Source organism: Ammospiza nelsoni, chromosome 10 (assembly GCF_027579445.1).
Source record: "Ammospiza nelsoni isolate bAmmNel1 chromosome 10, bAmmNel1.pri, whole genome shotgun sequence".
NCBI lineage: Eukaryota > Metazoa > Chordata > Aves > Passeriformes > Passerellidae > Ammospiza > Ammospiza nelsoni.
The window spans coordinates 6,819,087-6,838,652 of record NC_080642.1 but is presented as its reverse complement, the minus strand read 5'-3'; the positions used below and the strand labels follow the sequence as shown (position 1 = coordinate 6,838,652).

The 19,566-nt window shown below is 39.5% G+C and overlaps 1 protein-coding gene across 5 annotated transcripts in view; it reads right to left on the bottom strand.

Moving 5' to 3' along the window:
* Nucleotides 1-813: 813 nt before the first annotated feature.
* The window catches only part of PIK3CA (phosphatidylinositol-4,5-bisphosphate 3-kinase catalytic subunit alpha), a 32,703-nt gene continuing 13,950 nt past the window's right edge, over nucleotides 814-19,566 (bottom strand). For all 5 annotated transcript variants that reach the window (XM_059479597.1, XM_059479596.1, XM_059479594.1 and 2 more), the window contains exons 7-21: nucleotides 18,841-18,946; nucleotides 17,672-17,824; nucleotides 17,433-17,567; nucleotides 15,693-15,817; nucleotides 15,247-15,328; nucleotides 14,624-14,788; nucleotides 13,960-14,063; nucleotides 13,084-13,255; nucleotides 12,648-12,754; nucleotides 12,012-12,133; nucleotides 11,403-11,481; nucleotides 10,387-10,557; nucleotides 10,051-10,168; nucleotides 9,733-9,884; nucleotides 814-8,587 (exon numbers count right to left, since the gene is read on the bottom strand). In XM_059479597.1, coding sequence (XP_059335580.1) covers nucleotides 8,317-8,587; nucleotides 9,733-9,884; nucleotides 10,051-10,168; nucleotides 10,387-10,557; nucleotides 11,403-11,481; nucleotides 12,012-12,133; nucleotides 12,648-12,754; nucleotides 13,084-13,255; nucleotides 13,960-14,063; nucleotides 14,624-14,788; nucleotides 15,247-15,328; nucleotides 15,693-15,817; nucleotides 17,433-17,567; nucleotides 17,672-17,824; nucleotides 18,841-18,946 — 2,062 coding nt within the window. In that variant the 3' untranslated portion in view covers nucleotides 814-8,316. The remainder of the gene's footprint in view (nucleotides 8,588-9,732; nucleotides 9,885-10,050; nucleotides 10,169-10,386; nucleotides 10,558-11,402; nucleotides 11,482-12,011; nucleotides 12,134-12,647; nucleotides 12,755-13,083; nucleotides 13,256-13,959; nucleotides 14,064-14,623; nucleotides 14,789-15,246; nucleotides 15,329-15,692; nucleotides 15,818-17,432; nucleotides 17,568-17,671; nucleotides 17,825-18,840; nucleotides 18,947-19,566) is intronic.

Below are 19,566 nucleotides of genomic sequence, written 5' to 3'. Positions count from 1 at the left end.
CCATCTTTTATTACAGGGTTGGTCCTGCACAGACTGAGCAGCTGCTGGAGCACAGCCCTTCTCAAAGCTGGGCAGTGTGACCTGAAACAGAACTGACCACTGTACAAAGTTTAGAGCTGACTGGGGACAAAAATGTTTTGAAGGGGCCTGATTAAGAACCCTGACACTTGCCTCATCCCTCCAAAAAGAAAAAAGTGAAATCCCCACAAGAGAACTCAAATCCTTCCCAGTTTGTTAGCAACTGGAGTCCAAAGTAGGCCAACATGGCCACAGGAGTTCCTTTGCAGCCTCATGCTATTATACTGCCAGTGAGGAATTTCCCCAAATGTTTGTCACTCTTTCAAAATTAGTATTGGATACAAAAATATAACCTTGTTTGTTTGGTTTTTTAAATTATAATTTTGGTAATGAAAGCATGAAGCATATTTTTCAAAACCAGATTGATTTAGCAGGGACTGTAAACCATGAAGCTGAAACACTTCAATAACATCATCTTTCTTGTCACAGCTTTTTACAGCCCACGTCTAAAACTAAAATAAAATTACTTATTTTGAGGATCAGCATTTACAAGAACAAATGCCACACACATATTGGACTTTTCACCCCTAAATAATGTAAATTCTATTTCTGTTCCTGCAGATTAACTGAGGTATGCAATTTCCATTTCCTTTCTTCTAGCCTTTTTCAAAGGTAGAGCAACACCAAATCACACACCAACACTGAATATTCCTTAAATTCTCGTTTCAGAATTCACAGGTGTACCAACCATATCATTTTAATTTAATTGTTAGTATATACATTAACACTCAAAAGTGTGATAAAAACCAAACAAAAGTAGTTTTTTTTAATAAACAGCATGATACAGACCGCGAAGATAAATAAAAAGCAGACTTTTTACAGTTTCCCATGAACATGAACTACAACAAGTATCATAGGCCAAACTTTTGTTACTTGAGTAGCACAGCAGAAGGGTTAAAAAAGGGGTTGTGTTTTTTTATTTAAAGTACTGCAAGACTATTCTCAGTATGACAACACATGCATCTTGCTGCATCTTAAATACTTTTTGGCCCATTATTACTAAAAATGTCTTGCTTTCTACCTACTTTACCACAGACCTTTATCACAGAATGACACACACATGGCAACGTCCCCCCCTGCCCCAGTAGTGGTTATTTCAAAGGTAATATTCTCATTTTTAAAAGGTAATTGAAGCACTGGTGGGGGTTTTTACTTTGCCTTTGATGCAGACAGGTAACTGCTCCCAGCTTCAATGAAGTTACACAGAAGCACGGAGAGCTGGCACCCTCCTGGGCTCTGTTTTTACCCAAAATTCCATCAGGATGCTGGGCAGGCTCAGGAGGAGCAGCTCAGGGGAGGGGAGCCTTCCCCCCGGCCCTGCTCAGCACTGGAGCACTGGGGCTCCCAGTACAAACCTGGCTGGGTGTGCTGGAACGGCTCCATGGAGGGCAGGGACAGGAGAGGAGGCTGAGAAGGGTCCTGGTCAAAGAGAAAGCCCAGGGGGCACCTGGTCAATGTGCATAAAGACTTGATAGGGAGGAATAAAGACAGGCAAGGCTTTTCTCAGTGCCCACTGAAAGGACAACAGGCAATGAAATAGAAGATATTTCATATAAATATTATGGAAAAAACAAAGACTGTGGGTTCCTCTTTCTCAGACAGACTCTAAACCCAGCTAGGCAATGTCCTGGGCATCCTGTTCTATTGCAGACCCTGCTTTGAACAGGGTGTCTGGGCTAAATGAACTCCAACCTCAATGGTTCTGAGAAAATTCTGCAGTTGTATTGCCATTTACAATGAGAACAATACTTACAAAATTTCAAACCCAAGAATCCAGGACTTCAGACTGCAGCCATATATATTTAAAGCCCTTTTCTCTACCAGGGAAATAGATTTTAATAGTGTAGTGGATATTCACAGTTAAAACTTTTAAGAGGTGCAAAGAGAAAGGATGACACTCCCAGATAATGAATTGCACGTTTATCTTCACATGAGAAATGAAGAATTTGGACCATAGCTGCTATAAGACAAGAAGATTAATCTATTCCTTTTCTTTCCCCAGCCCCTAGTGAAACAGTAAGACAATACTGGACAGCCTGGAGCAGTTGATAAATCAGGATATAGAACATTACTAATAAAGCCTGAAAATAGATTAAAAATAGTTAAAGAAACAAGGCAGAATGAGATTCCAACTATGAATATCCATATTTTGGCTCACAAGAATTAACTAAACTACAACAGACATAAAGATTCTTGAAAAAAACAGCTTCTGCCTGAATTAGGCTTTCAGTAACTTCAGCAATACAATTAAGTCAGGTTTAGTTGTGATTAATTTTATGACTGGAACAGGAGCCCAACAAAATTAATGCAGTTACACTGAACTGAATGGCCTCTGAAACAGTATAATAACTGCTGGGAATCAGGCACCAGAATTTCAAGAAGATCAGGACAGAAGAGTGTATTTTTTGCCTTCCTTCTGCTGCAGGAATATTGCATCACACACAGAAGTGACAGTAAGGACACTTATAACACATGAACACAAACTAGTGGGACACTAACTTCAAAGGACAGGCAGAACATTGCTTCAATTGATCTTCTCTTACAAATATTTTATGATGTTCTTGTGCTCTGGGCATGTCCCAGAGGGGTGTTGGAGAGAGAAGAGAAGGGACAGAGGGATTCACCTCTGGCTTTGAGTCAGGAGCACCAACACAGCAAGACCTCAGACTCTGAGAGTCTGGCCCATAAAGCTCAGATGTCCAGAACACTGTATGGCAAATGAAGAACAGAGCTTTTTCCTGAGTGTGGGTTCAACAAGTCTGTATGCTACAAAAGAGCAGGAAGAGGAAACATTTAAGCCAGCAAGGGACAAAAATACTGAAGTGTCAAGAATGAAACAAACTGTAGACAAGATCACTGTACTTTAGGAGAGCTGAAAAGGCTATTTTGTTAACAAAGACTATTTCAAAGTAAAATTATTAAGTGTTTAACTGGGCTGCTACTAAACATTCCTCTCCTTATGAGAACCTTTCATACTGAATCCTAGGAATAAATAATCTGCAACTCTGATACACATACAGCCTAATTCTGATTTCATGTGCTGTTGTGAATCCAGAGCAATTCTGATGAAATGAGTGTTGTATCAGCATAAAGTGAAATCAGAATTCCTCAAAGAGAAGAGCACCTATGGGTTTGGTTAGAGCATGCAAATAGAGAACTCCTATAGCCAGTTTCCAGTTGGCTTCCCTTCATTAACACAGATGTAAAAAAGAGTAAAGCTAAACAAAGAAGAACCCCAAACCAATATCAGCTGCAGGGGTGGTGAGCTACACATTATTTTGGACAGACAGAGCCTTACCTAAACTGAGACAACTTCTAGCACAAAATAAAAAGATGCAAATTCATTATTTGTATGAAACATGTATTGCAAAATTAAATTGGGATTCAACAATCTGCAACAACATCCACAGCTATATAGTGTTTTTAAAAAAACAAGTGTGGTTCTTCCATTCAAGTAAAACTAGAACAAGTGAAAGAAGTTAAAAAAAATCCTAGAAGCAGCAAGTTACAATTCTTTCTGTAATACCACACCATTTTCATTAACTTGAAGTATTTTCAAGATGTCAAAGACATCAACAAAAATAGTAATTTCAAGTGGCTTTTCTGATATTTTTTTTTGAGTGGGTCCAGCCCAGGTCTGCAACCTGTACAGACATGCAAAACAGGAGGAATTCATAATTACTATTAAGAACAGACATTTGAACATGCCGTTATATAATGACAAAGCAAAGACAATACCTTCAAAGTGTCAACAAACATGGGCTACTGACCACTAAAGGGCATTTAATACTTTACAGAAAAAGGAAAGTTGGCATAAAAACCCACAAACAACTCGCCAAACCACCGATAGCAGGGTCATCACATACAAAGTTCTTATAAACCTGGTAATTTCTGTATTGTCCTCAATATGCAGGCTCATATCTTTTCCACAAGATTCCAAATCACCTACAATTTTGGTTTTATTTAAAAGCCTTTTTTAAAAAAAATCAAATTATACTGGAAGTCTGTTTCAACTATGAAAAAACTACTAATGCACCCTTTCAGACAAAGAAGTATGCATATATAAAATCAATACAGTTACTTCTGCTATGTTTAGGAAAGCAATTAATGTAATGCTAAATAAAACTATTATGCAGCACCCTGTTCTGTCATTACATCAAACAGTTTCACAGCTGAGAAGGTGGCTGGTTTAAATTTTATTCCACTAAAACACCATTTGCTAATGCTTTGTGATAAAACACATGGCCCAGTCCTGGGCTCCTTGCTCTGGCAGTCTTACAAGAAGTGCTGCAGGAGCAAGGTGCTCAGATTCATTTCAAGCCCAAAATAAACTACTTTAGTATTCTGAGTCCCAGAACAAAGGGAGCATTTTCAAATCTCCATGAAGTGGGAATAGTTAAAAATAAGCCAAATTCCAAGCCATTTCTGTAAAAATCTAGGACTCAGTTACAAGTGCTTTCACGGTGTGTAAGCAGGTCTTCTTCCTGATACTGGGAGCAGATGACATCCTCTCATTTCCTCCAGGGTAAGCAAACAGAGCCTCCTCTATCCTCAGTGAAGTTACATCAACAGGAACTGCTGTGGCAGGATACAGCAATTAGGATTCAACACTTTGAAGCTGAGAAAAGGATTGTTGTTTTCTATGAAACACTGGCAGAATGCTTTTCAAATGTCCATCCTGGTGATGCAAAGAAACGGGTAAAGCTCAGGAGCTTCTCCTACTTTTTAAAGTTTGTTGAAAGGATACAATTACCCCCCAACTGTATTATGTCTGTACCACTCTGAGGTTTCCTTTCTTCTACTATTTGATTCTCATAATAAATTCCACAGCTTATGCACAACACTTAATTGCAGTAAATTCTGGAGACAGAGCCTGACTCCTCATACCTCTGTCTGGGCAAAAAGGGTGCAGAATACAGTGCTTGAACTGAAAGACATTTATACTCATATTTACAGAAGGGCTAGGAAGGGGCAAAGTACAAACAAATTTGGCCTCATAACATCCAATAAATTGGAGTTGATCTTTTCACCCAGGCTGGAAAAGGCTGACCATTTCTTGCATAAACGAGGTAAAGCATTGTTTCAACACCAGATAAATACAGATAATATAGCACCTAATGTGATGTCTGTGCAACAGTTTTACTCTGTTAAATTAAGAATTATAGCCAACAGGGTTTCAGATTTTGTGAACTAAACTTAAACTGAAACTAACCCATTTTAAGAGCTAAACCATTATTGTGTGTGGACTGCAAAGTAATAGATACAAGGGTAACTTTGCTCTAGGAAAGTACAACCAAGCTTAGCAGGAGTTAAAATATTCATATGAACAAAAAGTAATATGTAACAGTCAATAAAAAGAGCAATGGGAATTCTATTGGACTACTCCGAAATATTTCGTAGAACTAAGGAAATAAAACTTCACATTTCCCCTACTATTCTCAGAGCTTCTGCAGTTTTCACAAAACCAGGTTTTCCCCCACAACATCAAGTATCTATGCATGCAGTAATCAGCTGCAGGATGCTGACTTTGAAAGTGTCTTGCAACACCAAAGCCTTGGCTTTACAATCCTTAAAGTCTTTCATATCGTAATTGATTGCACATTTTTAATATATTACAATTTGCTAAATGAAGCCAGCCACTCATTACCTCATCAGTACAGCCTGCACAGTTTATTTATATGCTTATATTCTAGTCTAACACCAACTGCCAGCATATTTTATATGACACGTGGTATTGCACTTTCTGAGTGGCACCTCGGTGCGTGTTTGCAGTGAACAAGCTGAACCCCCAAAAGCCCCAAACCTTTGGAATTCAAGTGCTGCCAATCTTGCAAGTTTAAAATGTCAGGGTGAACATCACCCACAGAACTATCATGGGCTTTGCTAACTTTAAAAAAACCTGTTTAGCAATTAGAAAAACAGTCCTACCTGAAGTTGTGCATAAGGGCAATCTGAAATCCTTGGTACTCTGAACAGTTTCAAAACATGGTGCCAATTTCATTGATTGCACACATTGTAATTGTGTTAAAGGACAACAACTAGATTTACAAATATATATTACACACACGCACAAAACAGACAAAGCTATAAAATGTTTGGTAACTCCACATGCTTTGAGCTAGCCAACATACCTGTCTGCTGAACTGCTAATTATTGATCATATTGAAAATCTAAATTGCTATTTCTGATGTATCTTACTGGATTCAACAACCACTTCCAAAGGAGGAAGAAAGAGGAGAAATGGTAGACCCAAATTTTGAGGGTTTAAATGAGCGTTCTTGAAATAGCCAGCATATCACTTCAGTAATGTGAAGAGTGATTCCCAAAATATTTTTAGAGACTTAGGCCAAGTTCCCCTTTGGCTTTAGTGGGTATATTCCCACTACTTCACTGGTACTTGTGTCCTCTTTCACTAGGGCTGAATTTGGTCCTAGGAGTACATCTGGTCACCTTCAGTGACGTTAATGAAAACGGAAGTCTTGGACAGATAGAACTGGGTTGCAAAATTAAGAGAGTTAATATTGGACAAATCATGTAAATAAAGAATATATATTAATAATAGTTCCTATTATATAAATAGCCTTTATAAAAAAATAATCTTTCAATAATTTTAATAACTCACCTTTCTTTAGGTTCTGGAAAACATGTATGAAAAAAATCTATTCAGTTCAAGTTAGATTAAAGCAAACCTAAGATGAACACTACAGCTCTCTGTTGCACTAAACCCAATTCTGACCATTCAATTTCCAGGTTAGTCAGTTTTTGGGGATGATAGGGAGTTTCTTTGTGAAAATATGAATTGCACCCCTAGAAATACTGAGCAGAAGAAACACCATACTGAGTGGGCCTATTTCCTACTGCCTTCAGAAACTGTGCAGATGACAGACCCAGAAATCCAACGGCCACCCAAACCTCACAAATGTTAATGCCTCTGAGCACATTTAAAAGGCACTGTCCTCTCACTAACGTTTTTAGATCTTTCCTTTAAACTATGCTGCATTTAAGTATTTGCTATCACTTGAATTCTCTTTCTATTCTTCACAATCCAGCATAGTCTCCACCTGCTGTACCAGATCTAAGGTAAGATGTGATGGACTCTTACACTAGCACTATTTTCTTTTTCCTTCTAAATTATCCTATCAAATGAGAAAAGGAAACATTCTTCCAAGTTTACCTTTTTGAGCTTAAGGCATAACATGAATCATCAAATCATAGAATATGCTGGGACCCACATGGATCACAGAGTCCAGCTCCTGGCCCTGCACAGACACCCAGGAATCACACCCTGTGCCTGAGAGCTTTGTCCAAGCACTCCTTGAACTCTGTCAGGCTTGGGGCTGTGACCACTTCCCTGGGAGCCTGCCCAACCACCCTCTGGGTGAAAAACCTTCTTGTAATATCCAACTTAAACTTCCCCTGACTCAACTCCATGCCATTTCCTCAATTCCTGTCACTGGTCACCAGAGAGAGGAGATTGGTACCTGCCCCTCCACTTCCCCTCGTGAGGAAGGTGCAGAGCCTGATGAGATCTGAGCTCAGTCTCCTCTTCTCTAGGCTGAACAGACCAAGTGACCTCAGCTGCTCCCCATACAGCCCATTCCCCTCCAGACCCCTCACAATCCTTGTGGCCCTCCTTTGGACACTCTCTAATAGCTTAATTTTATTTAGACTGTGGCACCCAAAACTGCCCACAATATTCAAGGTGAGGCTGCCCCAGTGCAGAGCAGAGTGGGCCAATGCCCTCCCTTGCCCAGTGGCCACACTGTGCCTGATGTCCCCAGGACACAGGTGGCTCTCCTGGCTGCAGGGCACTGCTGGCTCATGTTCAACTTGCCATTGACCAGGACCCCCAGGTCCCTCTCAGCAGCTGCTGTCCAGCCTCATTCCCCAGTCCATACACACAACCAGGCTTGCCCCATTGCAGGTGCAGAATCTGGCACTTGCCCTTGTTAAACTTCACACACTTGGTGATTGCCCATCTCTCTAATTTGTCAAGGTCCCTGCACACATCGTACTAAAGCTTAATTTTTGAAGTTTATAATTTTAGTGCTATCTGAAACCCTGTTTTACATTATTTTCCAACAGTTGTCTGAACAATTCATCTCTTTTCTCGCCATAAGTTCTAATGTTGTTCATGGTTTGTGCAATTCCTATGCAACCAGTCTTTGCTGCTAACGGGTATTAACAGTGCAGTACCCACAAAGCTGGGTATCAGTTCTTGTTTTCTTTGCTGTCAGTTCAGTTCAAAGCGTGTTGCTTTATTGTGTGGAAGATCCAGTCCATTTTTGTTGTCCAGCCACCATGGTGAGCATCATTCATCTGCTTCATGAAGTACTCGAGAGCCTCCTGCTCAGTTTTGTCCAATGCAAGGGTCTTTCTAATGTATGCAATATCATCAAAGGACTGCAGTTCTGGCATTCCTGAGCCAAGCATCATGGAGAAAAGATTGATGAAGAGATTGGCATGCTGCCGAATTGCCAGGTAAGCCTTATAGCACATCTCCTGAAACCTGGAAGAGACCAGGGGAAAAAGCTCAGTGCATTTCTCCACTGCATGTGTATCACTGCTTCAACTCCAAAACAGTTTTACAAGTAACCAGACACTAAAAAAGCAGACAGTCTTAGTCTAGTAAGAACATCCTAATGTAGCTGAGAAGATGCACTCATTCTCCTTAGTTTATTTGTGTAAGGATTAATAGTGGTCAGACTAACACAACATCCATAGACAGGCTTTCTAGCCTTAAACCCCATCTGCAATTCACACAACTGTCAACATGAATTTATGTGAGTTCACAGGGCCATTTTTTTCACTGCTACTGACATTTCAAATTTCAAAAGGTATTTCCTGACACACTGCTAAAATCAGTGCTTTCCTGGCTATCTTCAGAGTTGCATTTCTCCTGTAGTTTTATATTGCTCTTTAGGTACTCTGAAGAATGCACTGAAAACAGGGACATTTGCTCTATCTGGATAAGCAATACCCAGGTTAGGGGAAAAAATGCAGAAGAACCTCACTGCAGTGTTCAGACAGACACTATAATTCAAAATCTGTCTTCTGTTGCCATCAACATAATGAAATTAAGATTAAAATTGAAACCTCTTAAAGACTGGGTTGCTGGAAAGAGATATTAAGAATGACTACAGCAACAGATTTATTTACTGCTATTATTTTAAAGTTCTTGCTCAGCAGGTTCTCAGCCATTGTCACAAACTACACAGGCCAGCTGCAGAGCTGCTATCAGAGCAGCTATAGGAGACAGAAGTATGGCTGAATGACCAGCAAGGCTCTGATGCACACAATACCCAACATTTAAGAATTCTCAGTAGCTGCAGTTCTGCCATCTCAAGAGGATTTTAAGTGTAAAATCAAAGAAATATCAGATGTTTGAAAAATTACCATCTTTATTCACATGTATGCTGACCCTGCAAATCTCAAGTGAGATTTCATGGACCAAAGGTCATGTAAGTGCTAAGATTACCCACTGACTTACAAGTGCATGGCTGATCTTCAACTGAAGAACTACAATATTCCCACTGCAAACCAATTAAAATATTACTGTTCAGTTAAAAGGTCTAATTATGAAAGGTCACCAGTACTAAAGTGCATTTTAGGTAAAAAACACTCTGGAGGTTAAATGCATAAAAGAAAGCTCACCTTTCAAACTCCCTCGTTTTGGTGCATTCTTGGGCTCCTTTACTAATCACTATTAAGAAGTCTTGTGTTAAGACAAATGGCACACGCTCTCTTTTGTAACCAAATTTTTTCTTCTTGTGATCGAGGAAGTGCCCAAAGTCAATGTGAAACAGCTTAGAAAGAGAGAAAGGTATTTTAAGATTAATAATTCCTTGTTTAAATGAAGTCACAGTAAAACTGATCATTTACTTATAGTTCCAATAGAAAATTTTTTTCCAAAACAAACTCATACCAAAGTGAGGATGACCCTAGGGTATGATTTTAGAAATCAACTGTTACCTGTCCATCATCTTTGACCATGATGTTACTGTTGTGGCGATCACCAATGCCCAGGATAAAGGTGGCAACACAGTAGCCAGCACAGGAACGTGTAAACAGGTCAATAGCTGCATCATACCTATCCCAAAAAAAAAGGAGACACTTTCCTCAGATATTCCAATAACACAGAAGTGCATTTCTTTTGCAAAAGAGCAAACAGGGACAGGTAAAAAAGAAAACAAAACTAGATGGACATAATTATGGACATAATCTCCCACTTGATGAACTTTAGTTATCTTGAAGTTTACATCAAAAAGAAGCACATGGCCAAGAAAAACAAGTGACAGGGAATCTCACATGTCTCCTTTGTTCTTGTCCTTGAGCCACTGGTGCAATGTATGGCTGTTGAACTGCAGGGCTCCTTTTAAGCCTCCTTTACATTGGATCTGCATGATGGTGTGAGAGCTCCTGACCACCTCGATGAGTCCCACACAGTCACCAATTGACAAACAACCATAGGGCAACATCCTGGAAGACAAAGGTTCATTGTTTTGTTGGTTTTTTTCCTTCCTTTATAGAGAATGGTGGCAAGAGGTGGGAGAGGATGTATTTCTGCAGATTCCTCTATCTGGCTACTCTTTAAGTCATGGGGAACTGTAACCATTCTGCAAACCATTCTTGGACAAAGGCTTAATTCTGCCACTTGTTACGCTACTGGAGACAAAACTGTGACCCATGAGAGATAACATAAACCAACAGGTCCTTCTGCCTAGAGAAGAAAAGGAAAACTGGGGGTTCCTAGACAGTGCACAGGCAGCCCCTTTGTACCCATCTAAAAAATGTACCACACAGCAAACACAAATTTGAAGGTGTAACCTGACTAGGAACAGTTTTCCAGAAGCAGAACAGTTTATCCTGAGTGCCCTGCAGAAGCATCACAGTCTGGAGGTGGAGAAGCTCACACAGACTGGGCAATGTCTCTGTGTGGACTGAAGTGAAGATACCAACTACAAAGAGTCATTGCCCAGCAGGGCTGATGATTTGGCACCTTGTCACCTTGTTCAAAGCCAAACCTACAGACACAACCACTTGGCCACAGTGTGGCTACTGTGCCTTGGCTCTTGTATCCATTCCTTATATGTAGCTCACTCAGATCCACTTGAATGAAAATTAATTATTTTTCAAATATGATCTTCTGTTTATAAAATCCAGTAGTTTAGTTAAACAAACAAAAAGTTGCTCTAACGTGCACAAAAATGTCTATTTCTAGCATTTCATTTATTACCCTTGGGAAAACAGAAGCAATCTCTGGGAACAGACCAATGCCAGAACCATTAAGATCAGCATTACTTGGGAATGACTCTGATGCTTACCGAAGATCAAGACCCTGATTTTGCCAGATGTTTTCCATAATTCGAATGATCTGAAGTGTCAGCATGTCCTGACGCAAGTCTGAAATAGTCAAATACATTCAATTTGCACATTTTGTAACACCAGAATCTTTGGTTAGACCCTACTTTCCTTTTCCCCCCAAAACTATGTCTAAATACATCTAAAGGTAATGAGGTTTGCATAGTTTAGTACAGATTTTGTTCCCTCAGTAGAGAAAATCAGGTTTTAAATAGTAAAAAATTAATATAAACTTTTGGTGGTGGTTTTAAAAACATACACTAAAACCAGGACAATGGAATCACAGTTTACACATTTGTAACATCTTGAAGACATTTACAATTAAAAAGAACAAACATTTAACAGTATTGTGTTCCACCTTGACAGACTGAGCATCTTGGAATATATAAAATTTGTACTTGACTGAGATAAAATCTCATCTGTCTATGCTTAATTTTTCTGGAAAAAAAATAGCTTTGCTTAGCTGATTTTTTTAAAATACATGTACTTTATAAGAGTATAAAAAACACCAAGTAAAAGGTTAGGAAAATAAACAGGTATGTAGCTTTTGAATTACACTTATCTTTCCTTACCATCTCCATTTTTAAATATTATCTCATTGTTCTGAAATAACAACTCAGACATAATATCTGGGTTTTCCCAGTTCAACCACAGCGGCCTTTTTGCAGATGACATTATCCTGCACTCCTCAAGCCTAAAAGAGATAAGATTTCTATGAAATAGGCATAATTTGATTCTTATACCATATTTCTCTAATATTGCTAAGGTCTCCCTGTTTTGGTCAAACTCTGAACCAGCACCAAATTAAAGATGCAAAGATAACTGACAATGCATCATTTTCACTTTCAGACTCAAACTTAAATTAGTGAGTGCTACATTAACCATTTGCTAAGACCAACAGAAGAGTTGTGTTATAAGGGAATATTGTAAATATTCCTGTGGCAATATGAGCTCTGAGAACTGGAAAAAGGACTGAAGTTCCTGGCACCTTAAAGGAACAACTGAAGGTCATGTTGTTCCTTGGTTTGTTACACCATTAGATTGAAATTACTCTACTCCTTATGGGTTACTTTGCTACAAATTCTATTCAGTGCACTTTGAAAATACTGACATTTACTAAATAAACAGTCAACCTCAACACTGTTATTGTTACCATTACTAAACATTTACTGAAGCGTCTAGACAAACTTCAAAAGTGGATACAATACCGGAGGTTTCCCAGTTGATGGGCAGGATTAAGAGGAGAGATAAAACCTTGCAAGGCATCCATGAAATCTGGTCGTCTCATTTGTTCAACAAGAAACTTCATCTGTACCTGATCAATAAGCACATTCAGGTCTTGAGAACACTATTTACATGTAAATGAAGGTATCAGATTTTAGCTTTGGATTTCAAGCATGGTTTTGCACAGTTCTAATGTAAGTACAGCTCAGCTACATATTACACAAATTGAAATTTTTAACTTTAGTTCTATTGCCTTGAGAGCTAGACAATGGCATTGCACAGAAACACTGCAGCTGCCCAGGAAACATAGCACCTACTGAAATTAGCATTAACACTTTCCTCACTGATCAAATAGACCAGTTCCAAGTAATTCCTGTGACTCAACAGCAGCAGTTTGGAGATAAGGACAGCTTCTGATACCTTCTGGGTCTCATCCTTTTTTTCCTGCTTGAGAATATCTGTGAGGTTAATCAGCTTCTCCATGGCCTCCACCTGCCTGCTCAGGTGCTTCAGGTACATTCCACAAGCTCGACAGTAGGACTCCAGAAGTAAACCAAACCTCTGACTGACAGTCTTGTTGTGCATTTCAGACCTACACAGGGAGGAAGAACAGTTACAGCCTAGAGACAAGACCACTTAGAGGTGCCAAAAATGAAGCTGTACTTGTGACACCTTCATAGAGTCCTAAAATACATCCCCTCAAACAATCCCCTCCCTTATCCTTGATGACACCGAGGCAAGTAGAAAAGTGAGAGTACAGCAAAGATGCCTTGCTTCTATTCCTGGTCTGATTACACCAGCTTAGAACAGAACTTTTAGGTGACCTCCAATACAACCCAATATGTTGCAGATTGAGCTATCAAGCTCTATAAGAAGCCTTTAATAAGGAAGGAAAAATAAAGATTTACTTGTCTTTTTAAAAGTTTTACCTTGTTGAATTGGGTGGCTTTCTTTAAGTCTCATATATTTGTAAAGTTTTCTGGAAAAATCGATGGGGCATCAGACAGCTAACAATATGGGAGGCTTTCAGCAGTCTCAGACTACTTTGTTTTCAGAATAAACATGATTAAATAAAAAGAAGTACAATCTAAGTACTATTAAGTACCTTTGAAACTGCAAGGCATGATTTCTGTCACTGAACTACATATTCAAACTCTTAACCAATATAACCCAATCTTTAAATAAAGTGGTAACATTTTTCTAAGAAAGGACATTTAGTATGTCAAACCTTTAGAACAACTAATTGTTTACAGCTAATAGGAAGCCCACCACCCCTAAACAGGACAATAAGCTTACTTTAAATGCCAAAAGAAGAAGTGTCCTATCCTTTGATTGGTCAGTGCCTTCTTCAGCAAAAATCTCACAAGCTGATTATCTAAATACTGCTCATATTTCAGAACCTAGTTAAGGATAAAGAAAAAATATTTAAAAATCATATGTAGTTATTATTTCTATGAACAATATACAGATTAAAGGCAGTTAAATAAAAAGCCATATATGTTTTACATTTTTTTTTCAGGAATGACTGATCTTGGTATTAATATTTGCATGTGTTAGGCTTTGAACAATATATGCCAACTGTTCACTGGCTGCCTCTATTTCAGGAACTTACCATCTGATGCTTGCTTTACTGTTACCAAATATTTTAGCCTCAACTTGCTCAAAATTTTGAGAAGATGCTTCTGCTCATCCTTTCCCATATGTTAGGACAGCTGAAATAGCTGCCTGTTCCAGTTGGTGGAACAGTTTTGCATCTCTGCAGAATGCTGGCATTTAGTACCAACAAGCAAAACCACAGCACTGCAGAAAAACTAACCTTCCATCTCCTCCTAAATAATCTGCAAAGCAAACACGATGACCTCTTTTTCACAACAACTTAACTTCTGCTGTGTTTTAAGCCTCTGTGATCACTGGACATACACAAGACAACAAATATGCCAAAATAACAGTTGCTCAGTACCTGTACCAGCTGGATGAGGTACTGAGACAGTTTGTCATCAGTCAGGGACTTCTCCAGACAGCGAACTGCGAACGCTCGCACCATGGGGTCTGGGTAGTTGCAGTCCAGCAGCTCCATGGCCTGCTCTGGCTTGATTGAGGGCCAGTCCTTCACCAAGCAGTACATCTGGGGGCAAGGAGAACAAGCAGTTTACACCTTTGCACTGCTCAGGAGAAGCTGGAACACACAGCCATTAGAAGGCATTGTCAGACACAAACTACATCTGAGTAGAAGCTGTTTAATTGCTGGTCCTCTCAATCAACAGTCTGGTCAACAGCCAGTTGACTTTGTTGTTTTACCCAATATAAAAAGAGTGAAAACAAAACCTCACATTTAACTGTAATTGACAAGTTGGCAACATCAGAGGGATTTGAGTAATGCCAGCAAGAGAAAATCTTAAGACCAGACTGAGCTAAAGAACAAAAACTATGGACCAGAGACACCTGTCAATCACAGTGGCAACTCCAACTATTCCTTCAATGTATCATACGCACAAAATATGCTTTTAACTTCCAGAAGCCTTTTTTAAAATAGCATTTTAAAGCTTCTTCAAAATCTAACAGTTCTTCAGTGCCTTATGTTACCTGCGCCACTTCATCTCTAGAATTCCACTTGACAGACAAAAGTAATTTGGGTAGAATTTCTGGAGTATTCACACAATAGTGTCTGCAAAAGAGGAAAAAGAAAAGTTGCATGTACTAAACAACACTTCTGCTTTCATAACCATCAACCATGTCCCCACAGCCTTGCACATTTTTCTTCCTTTGTCAGCAAGGTGCTCTCAGGATCCATCATGCAGTTAAAACTGCAGTAATTAGGAAACTGGGAACTCATTCAACAACTTACTTTTCTCCACAGGATTATAACCAAACCACACAATGCAGAATGCTTTACAAGCCTTGTCTAAAACACCAGCTCCTCAGCACAGAAGAAAAGGGAGCAAAACCCATGACAAATTTGGAATGAATGGGGTGAAGTTTGATTATGCCAAGAAGTTATTTTCTTTGGTTTGGTTTTTGATTTGCAATACCTGTGTCTCCAGAGGAAGTCCTTCTCTTGCTCAGTGATTTCAGACAAGGGGTCTCGGGTACAAATGGCTCGCAGTTGCTCCTTGTCACTCTCTGTTAATTCACTATCCCGAGCTAGTCTGTTACTCTGCAGAGACAGTGGCACTTTAGCCTTCCACACAACTCCTTTTATTGCCAAAGCACACATGAAATACAGTATTTGAACACACAGCAACCACTCCAGCCTGTGTCATGCAATACTATCTTGCTGTATCCACTTGTTATAACTGAGAGCTCAAAATGTAGAAAGAAGATGAAAGACTAGGCCTTTGATCTCTACAACTGCTTTTAGTCACTGCTGGCACAAGGAGAGGCACATTTCAACTAAATCAGCTGTGTGGAGAAATAGCAGCAGTTGACATCTGATGAATGACACAATGCAGCACAAAGTGAGACTGGTCATTTCTGACCCCAGCCTGAGATTGCTGAGGGCTGCTGAAAGGAATGAAAAGGATTTGGAACTGAAAAAGGAGAACACAGGGGATGAAAACAGGTAAATCAGGGGCAGAATGCTGTAGGAATGCCTGAGTAACAGGAATATGGAAAACAGTAAATCACAATTAGTGTAAGACACTCCCCAAAGAGCACAGAAAACAGAACTGCTACAAGCAGAAATTAGCTATGTTGTCAGTGAAGTGGCCTTATCCTCCTCACCATTTTTTTTTGGTGCCAGATGGAACAAAACAATGAGCTGGAGTACAGAAGCCCAAGTAAGAGGCTGGGGAATGTTATTTACCAAGAAGAAAACTGTCCTTAAGCATTCATTAAGACCCTGCTCAGTCACAGCATAAACAGCAGAGATGCTGCTCTATGATGGACATCCTGCTGAGCATCAAGAGAAATCCAATGCCCACAGCCTGTTCAGGATAAATGGGACAGGACTGCTGCAAACACCCCCAGAACTCCCACTCTGTGAGCTGCTGCCACCTCTGTGCTCTCTGGCACAGCCAAACTCCCACCACAGAGCTCTCCACACAGAGCACAGAGCTCCTTGGGCAAACCCAGGCCTTTGAACCAGCCTCCAGAAGAAAATGTAAAACACACCAACTAATTTCACAGCCTTGGCTTTAAATAAAGAGCATTTTTAGCTTGACTGCTTTTCTGTTTTTACTTCTTTTCATCATCCAAAAAAGTGCTTTGAAGAAAGCTCCAAACCTCACCAAAAAGCCAATTGTAATGCACAAGTTCTGTTTGTGGAAAAAGTGAGATAAAGGACTACACCCATGTGTATGTCCATCAATTCCCTTAAAATTCCCTTTGCTTGTGGTCATAACCACCCCATAAAACAGACAGGAAAGAGTTCTAAGCACCTTTGGGTTACACAGGAAAGCCTAACTATACACATGAAACGGCAACAAAGAAAAACAGTGTCATTGAAAGAGAACTGCAACTTTTAAGAAGTTAAACTAAGTAGTTTGACACCCAAATTAGTGATACAAAAATGTCAAAAACACAGTAAACCAGTTTCTCTTTGGAGTGTTTTGGTTGGTCAGTGAAGCATTAGGTCACTTTACTGTAATATAAAGAAAGGAGAATATATTGCCCATTTTACCAAACACACAACAAAAATTTGATTTTATGATTTTACAATAAATGAGGATGTAAAAAAAGGACATTTTGTCATTCATACACTGAGTAAAATAAAGTAGCAAATAATCCTTTCCTATTTGAATAACTAATCCTGGAGGGGGAGTTTGCCTTACCTGCCCTGCATAGCTGTAGTTGAATCCCAGTTCCCGTGAAATTGTCCAGTTTGCATGTTCTTCAATCACTGTCATATCTGGGAACTTTACAGGGTTGCTAAACCAATCAAATTCCAGCTCTAAGCATGGAGTTTCCTAGGTCAAGGGAATTCAAATTACTTTTTCTGCTGAATGATAGCAACCAGAATAAAGCATATTTTGAAAATGCATTCTTAAGGGGGAAGCTGGCATGCAAATACCTTATTTGGATTTGATCCAGTAACACCAATAGGATTCAACAAATCCTCCAGCCCATGAGGTACTGCCCAAAGATTCAAAGCCATTTTCCCAGATACCAGAGTGTCTGTGTAATCGAACATGTTTATATTTCCCCAAGCCAATGGACAGTGCTCCTTGAAGAGATTAAAATATGATTTTTTTTCAGTGTCATCTATGGATTACTGCAGAGCGAGTCAGAAGAAATAACATTTTCACCCCAGATCAAGTTGTTACATTCCCAGATTAGCAGAAAGCAAGTTGTGGAAGCTTTACCATGTTTTTCTAGGAATGGCTGTCATAGCAGTCCTTTAATAAAATGGTACTAAAAGAACTGTAAACACATGCACATATCTTCCTCACACCAGACTAAGTCAGAATGATCAAAAAAGTTTTTCTGACAAAGAGATTTTTTACCAAGTGCTGTAGTGACAGAACAAGGGGCAGCAGTTTCAAACTGAGGTAAATATTTTTAGATTGGACAAAAGAAATATGGTTTTCTATGATAAGGGTAGCAAGACACTGGCACAGGTTCCCCAGAGAAGCTGTGGCTTCCCCATTCCTGGAAGTGTTCAAGGCCAGGCTGGATGGGGCTTGGAGCAACCTGGGCTAGTGGAAAGGGGGTGGAACTGGATGATCTTTAAGGATCCCTTCTAACCCAAATCATTCAGTAAAAGGTTCACAGACCTGCTTGTAGACAAACACCCTACATATTACCTGTGACACACACTCAAACCCACAATGTAATGATGCTGCTGGTTAAAAATTAAACGTTGCATGTAGATTATTAAAAATCAGTATTTGAGATCTAGCATTAAATGCTAAAGGAATACAAAATTACTTTACTTGAAAACTCAACTCTAAAGGTACAAATATTGTCCTTTAAAAATAAATAGGTTAGTAACAAGGGTTTTGAAAATTAATTTTAAAAGCACTTCCACCTCAAAACACCAACACTGGTCTTTGTGTCTGGCAATGCAATATAGGCATGATTTACAGCGCTGAACTGATAAGCTTAAAAAAAAAAATTTTAAAAAAATCCCTATTTTAATCATATTCAAATCAAACATAGCACTCATTGCCAGGGCAGCATTTAGCAGCTATCCTCCCCAGCTGTGGCTCAGTAGCACAATAAAGGCAGGGGGTGTTTTACCTCCTTGGCACCCTTGCGGCCCTTGACAGAGCAGATGGACAGGCAGAGCCGCGCGGCGCGGGGCAGGTCGGGGATGTACATGTCGTACAGCAGCCACTCGTTCCACCTGCAGGTCCAAAGGCAGACTTAAACCAGGTTAAAGGAGGCATCATCACCCCACCAAAAGGCATTTGCTATATTCCTAAATTGTGTATTTGCAGACAGAGCACACTTTCTGGTCCCCACATATGCATTTGACCACATTCACTGCTTTTGGGGATAGAAACTTCTCCAACAGCCTTCTAGCCCCAACACTGTTTAAAAAGCCATGTTAGGTTCAATTCCTGCAACCTAAAGATAATGGATTTGCATAAATGCTACACTGATGTAAGGTTTAGCTTGTCAAACAGCTTTCCCTTCAGGGGAAAAAGAGCTTTCAAAACCAAACTAAACTTCAACTGTTGGAACATAAAAAGGTATCTACAAGATGGGGATAGAACATGGAAATCCAAAGCAATATTCCCAAGTCAAATATTTTTCTATTTACTATAGTAATAATAGCACAGATTGATTTTACAGGAATAGTTTGATTTTGTTTTCATGAACTTTTCTAAGCAGAATTCATCTCTCAGTTGGTAGAGCTGTGCTTTTGAAGAGGAACTTCTGATCCAGTTTCTTCCCCTAAGCAGATTGTCATAAAGAATTTTCTCAGTTGAAAGAGAAAGCAGCTTCCAAGGAGAGGATTAA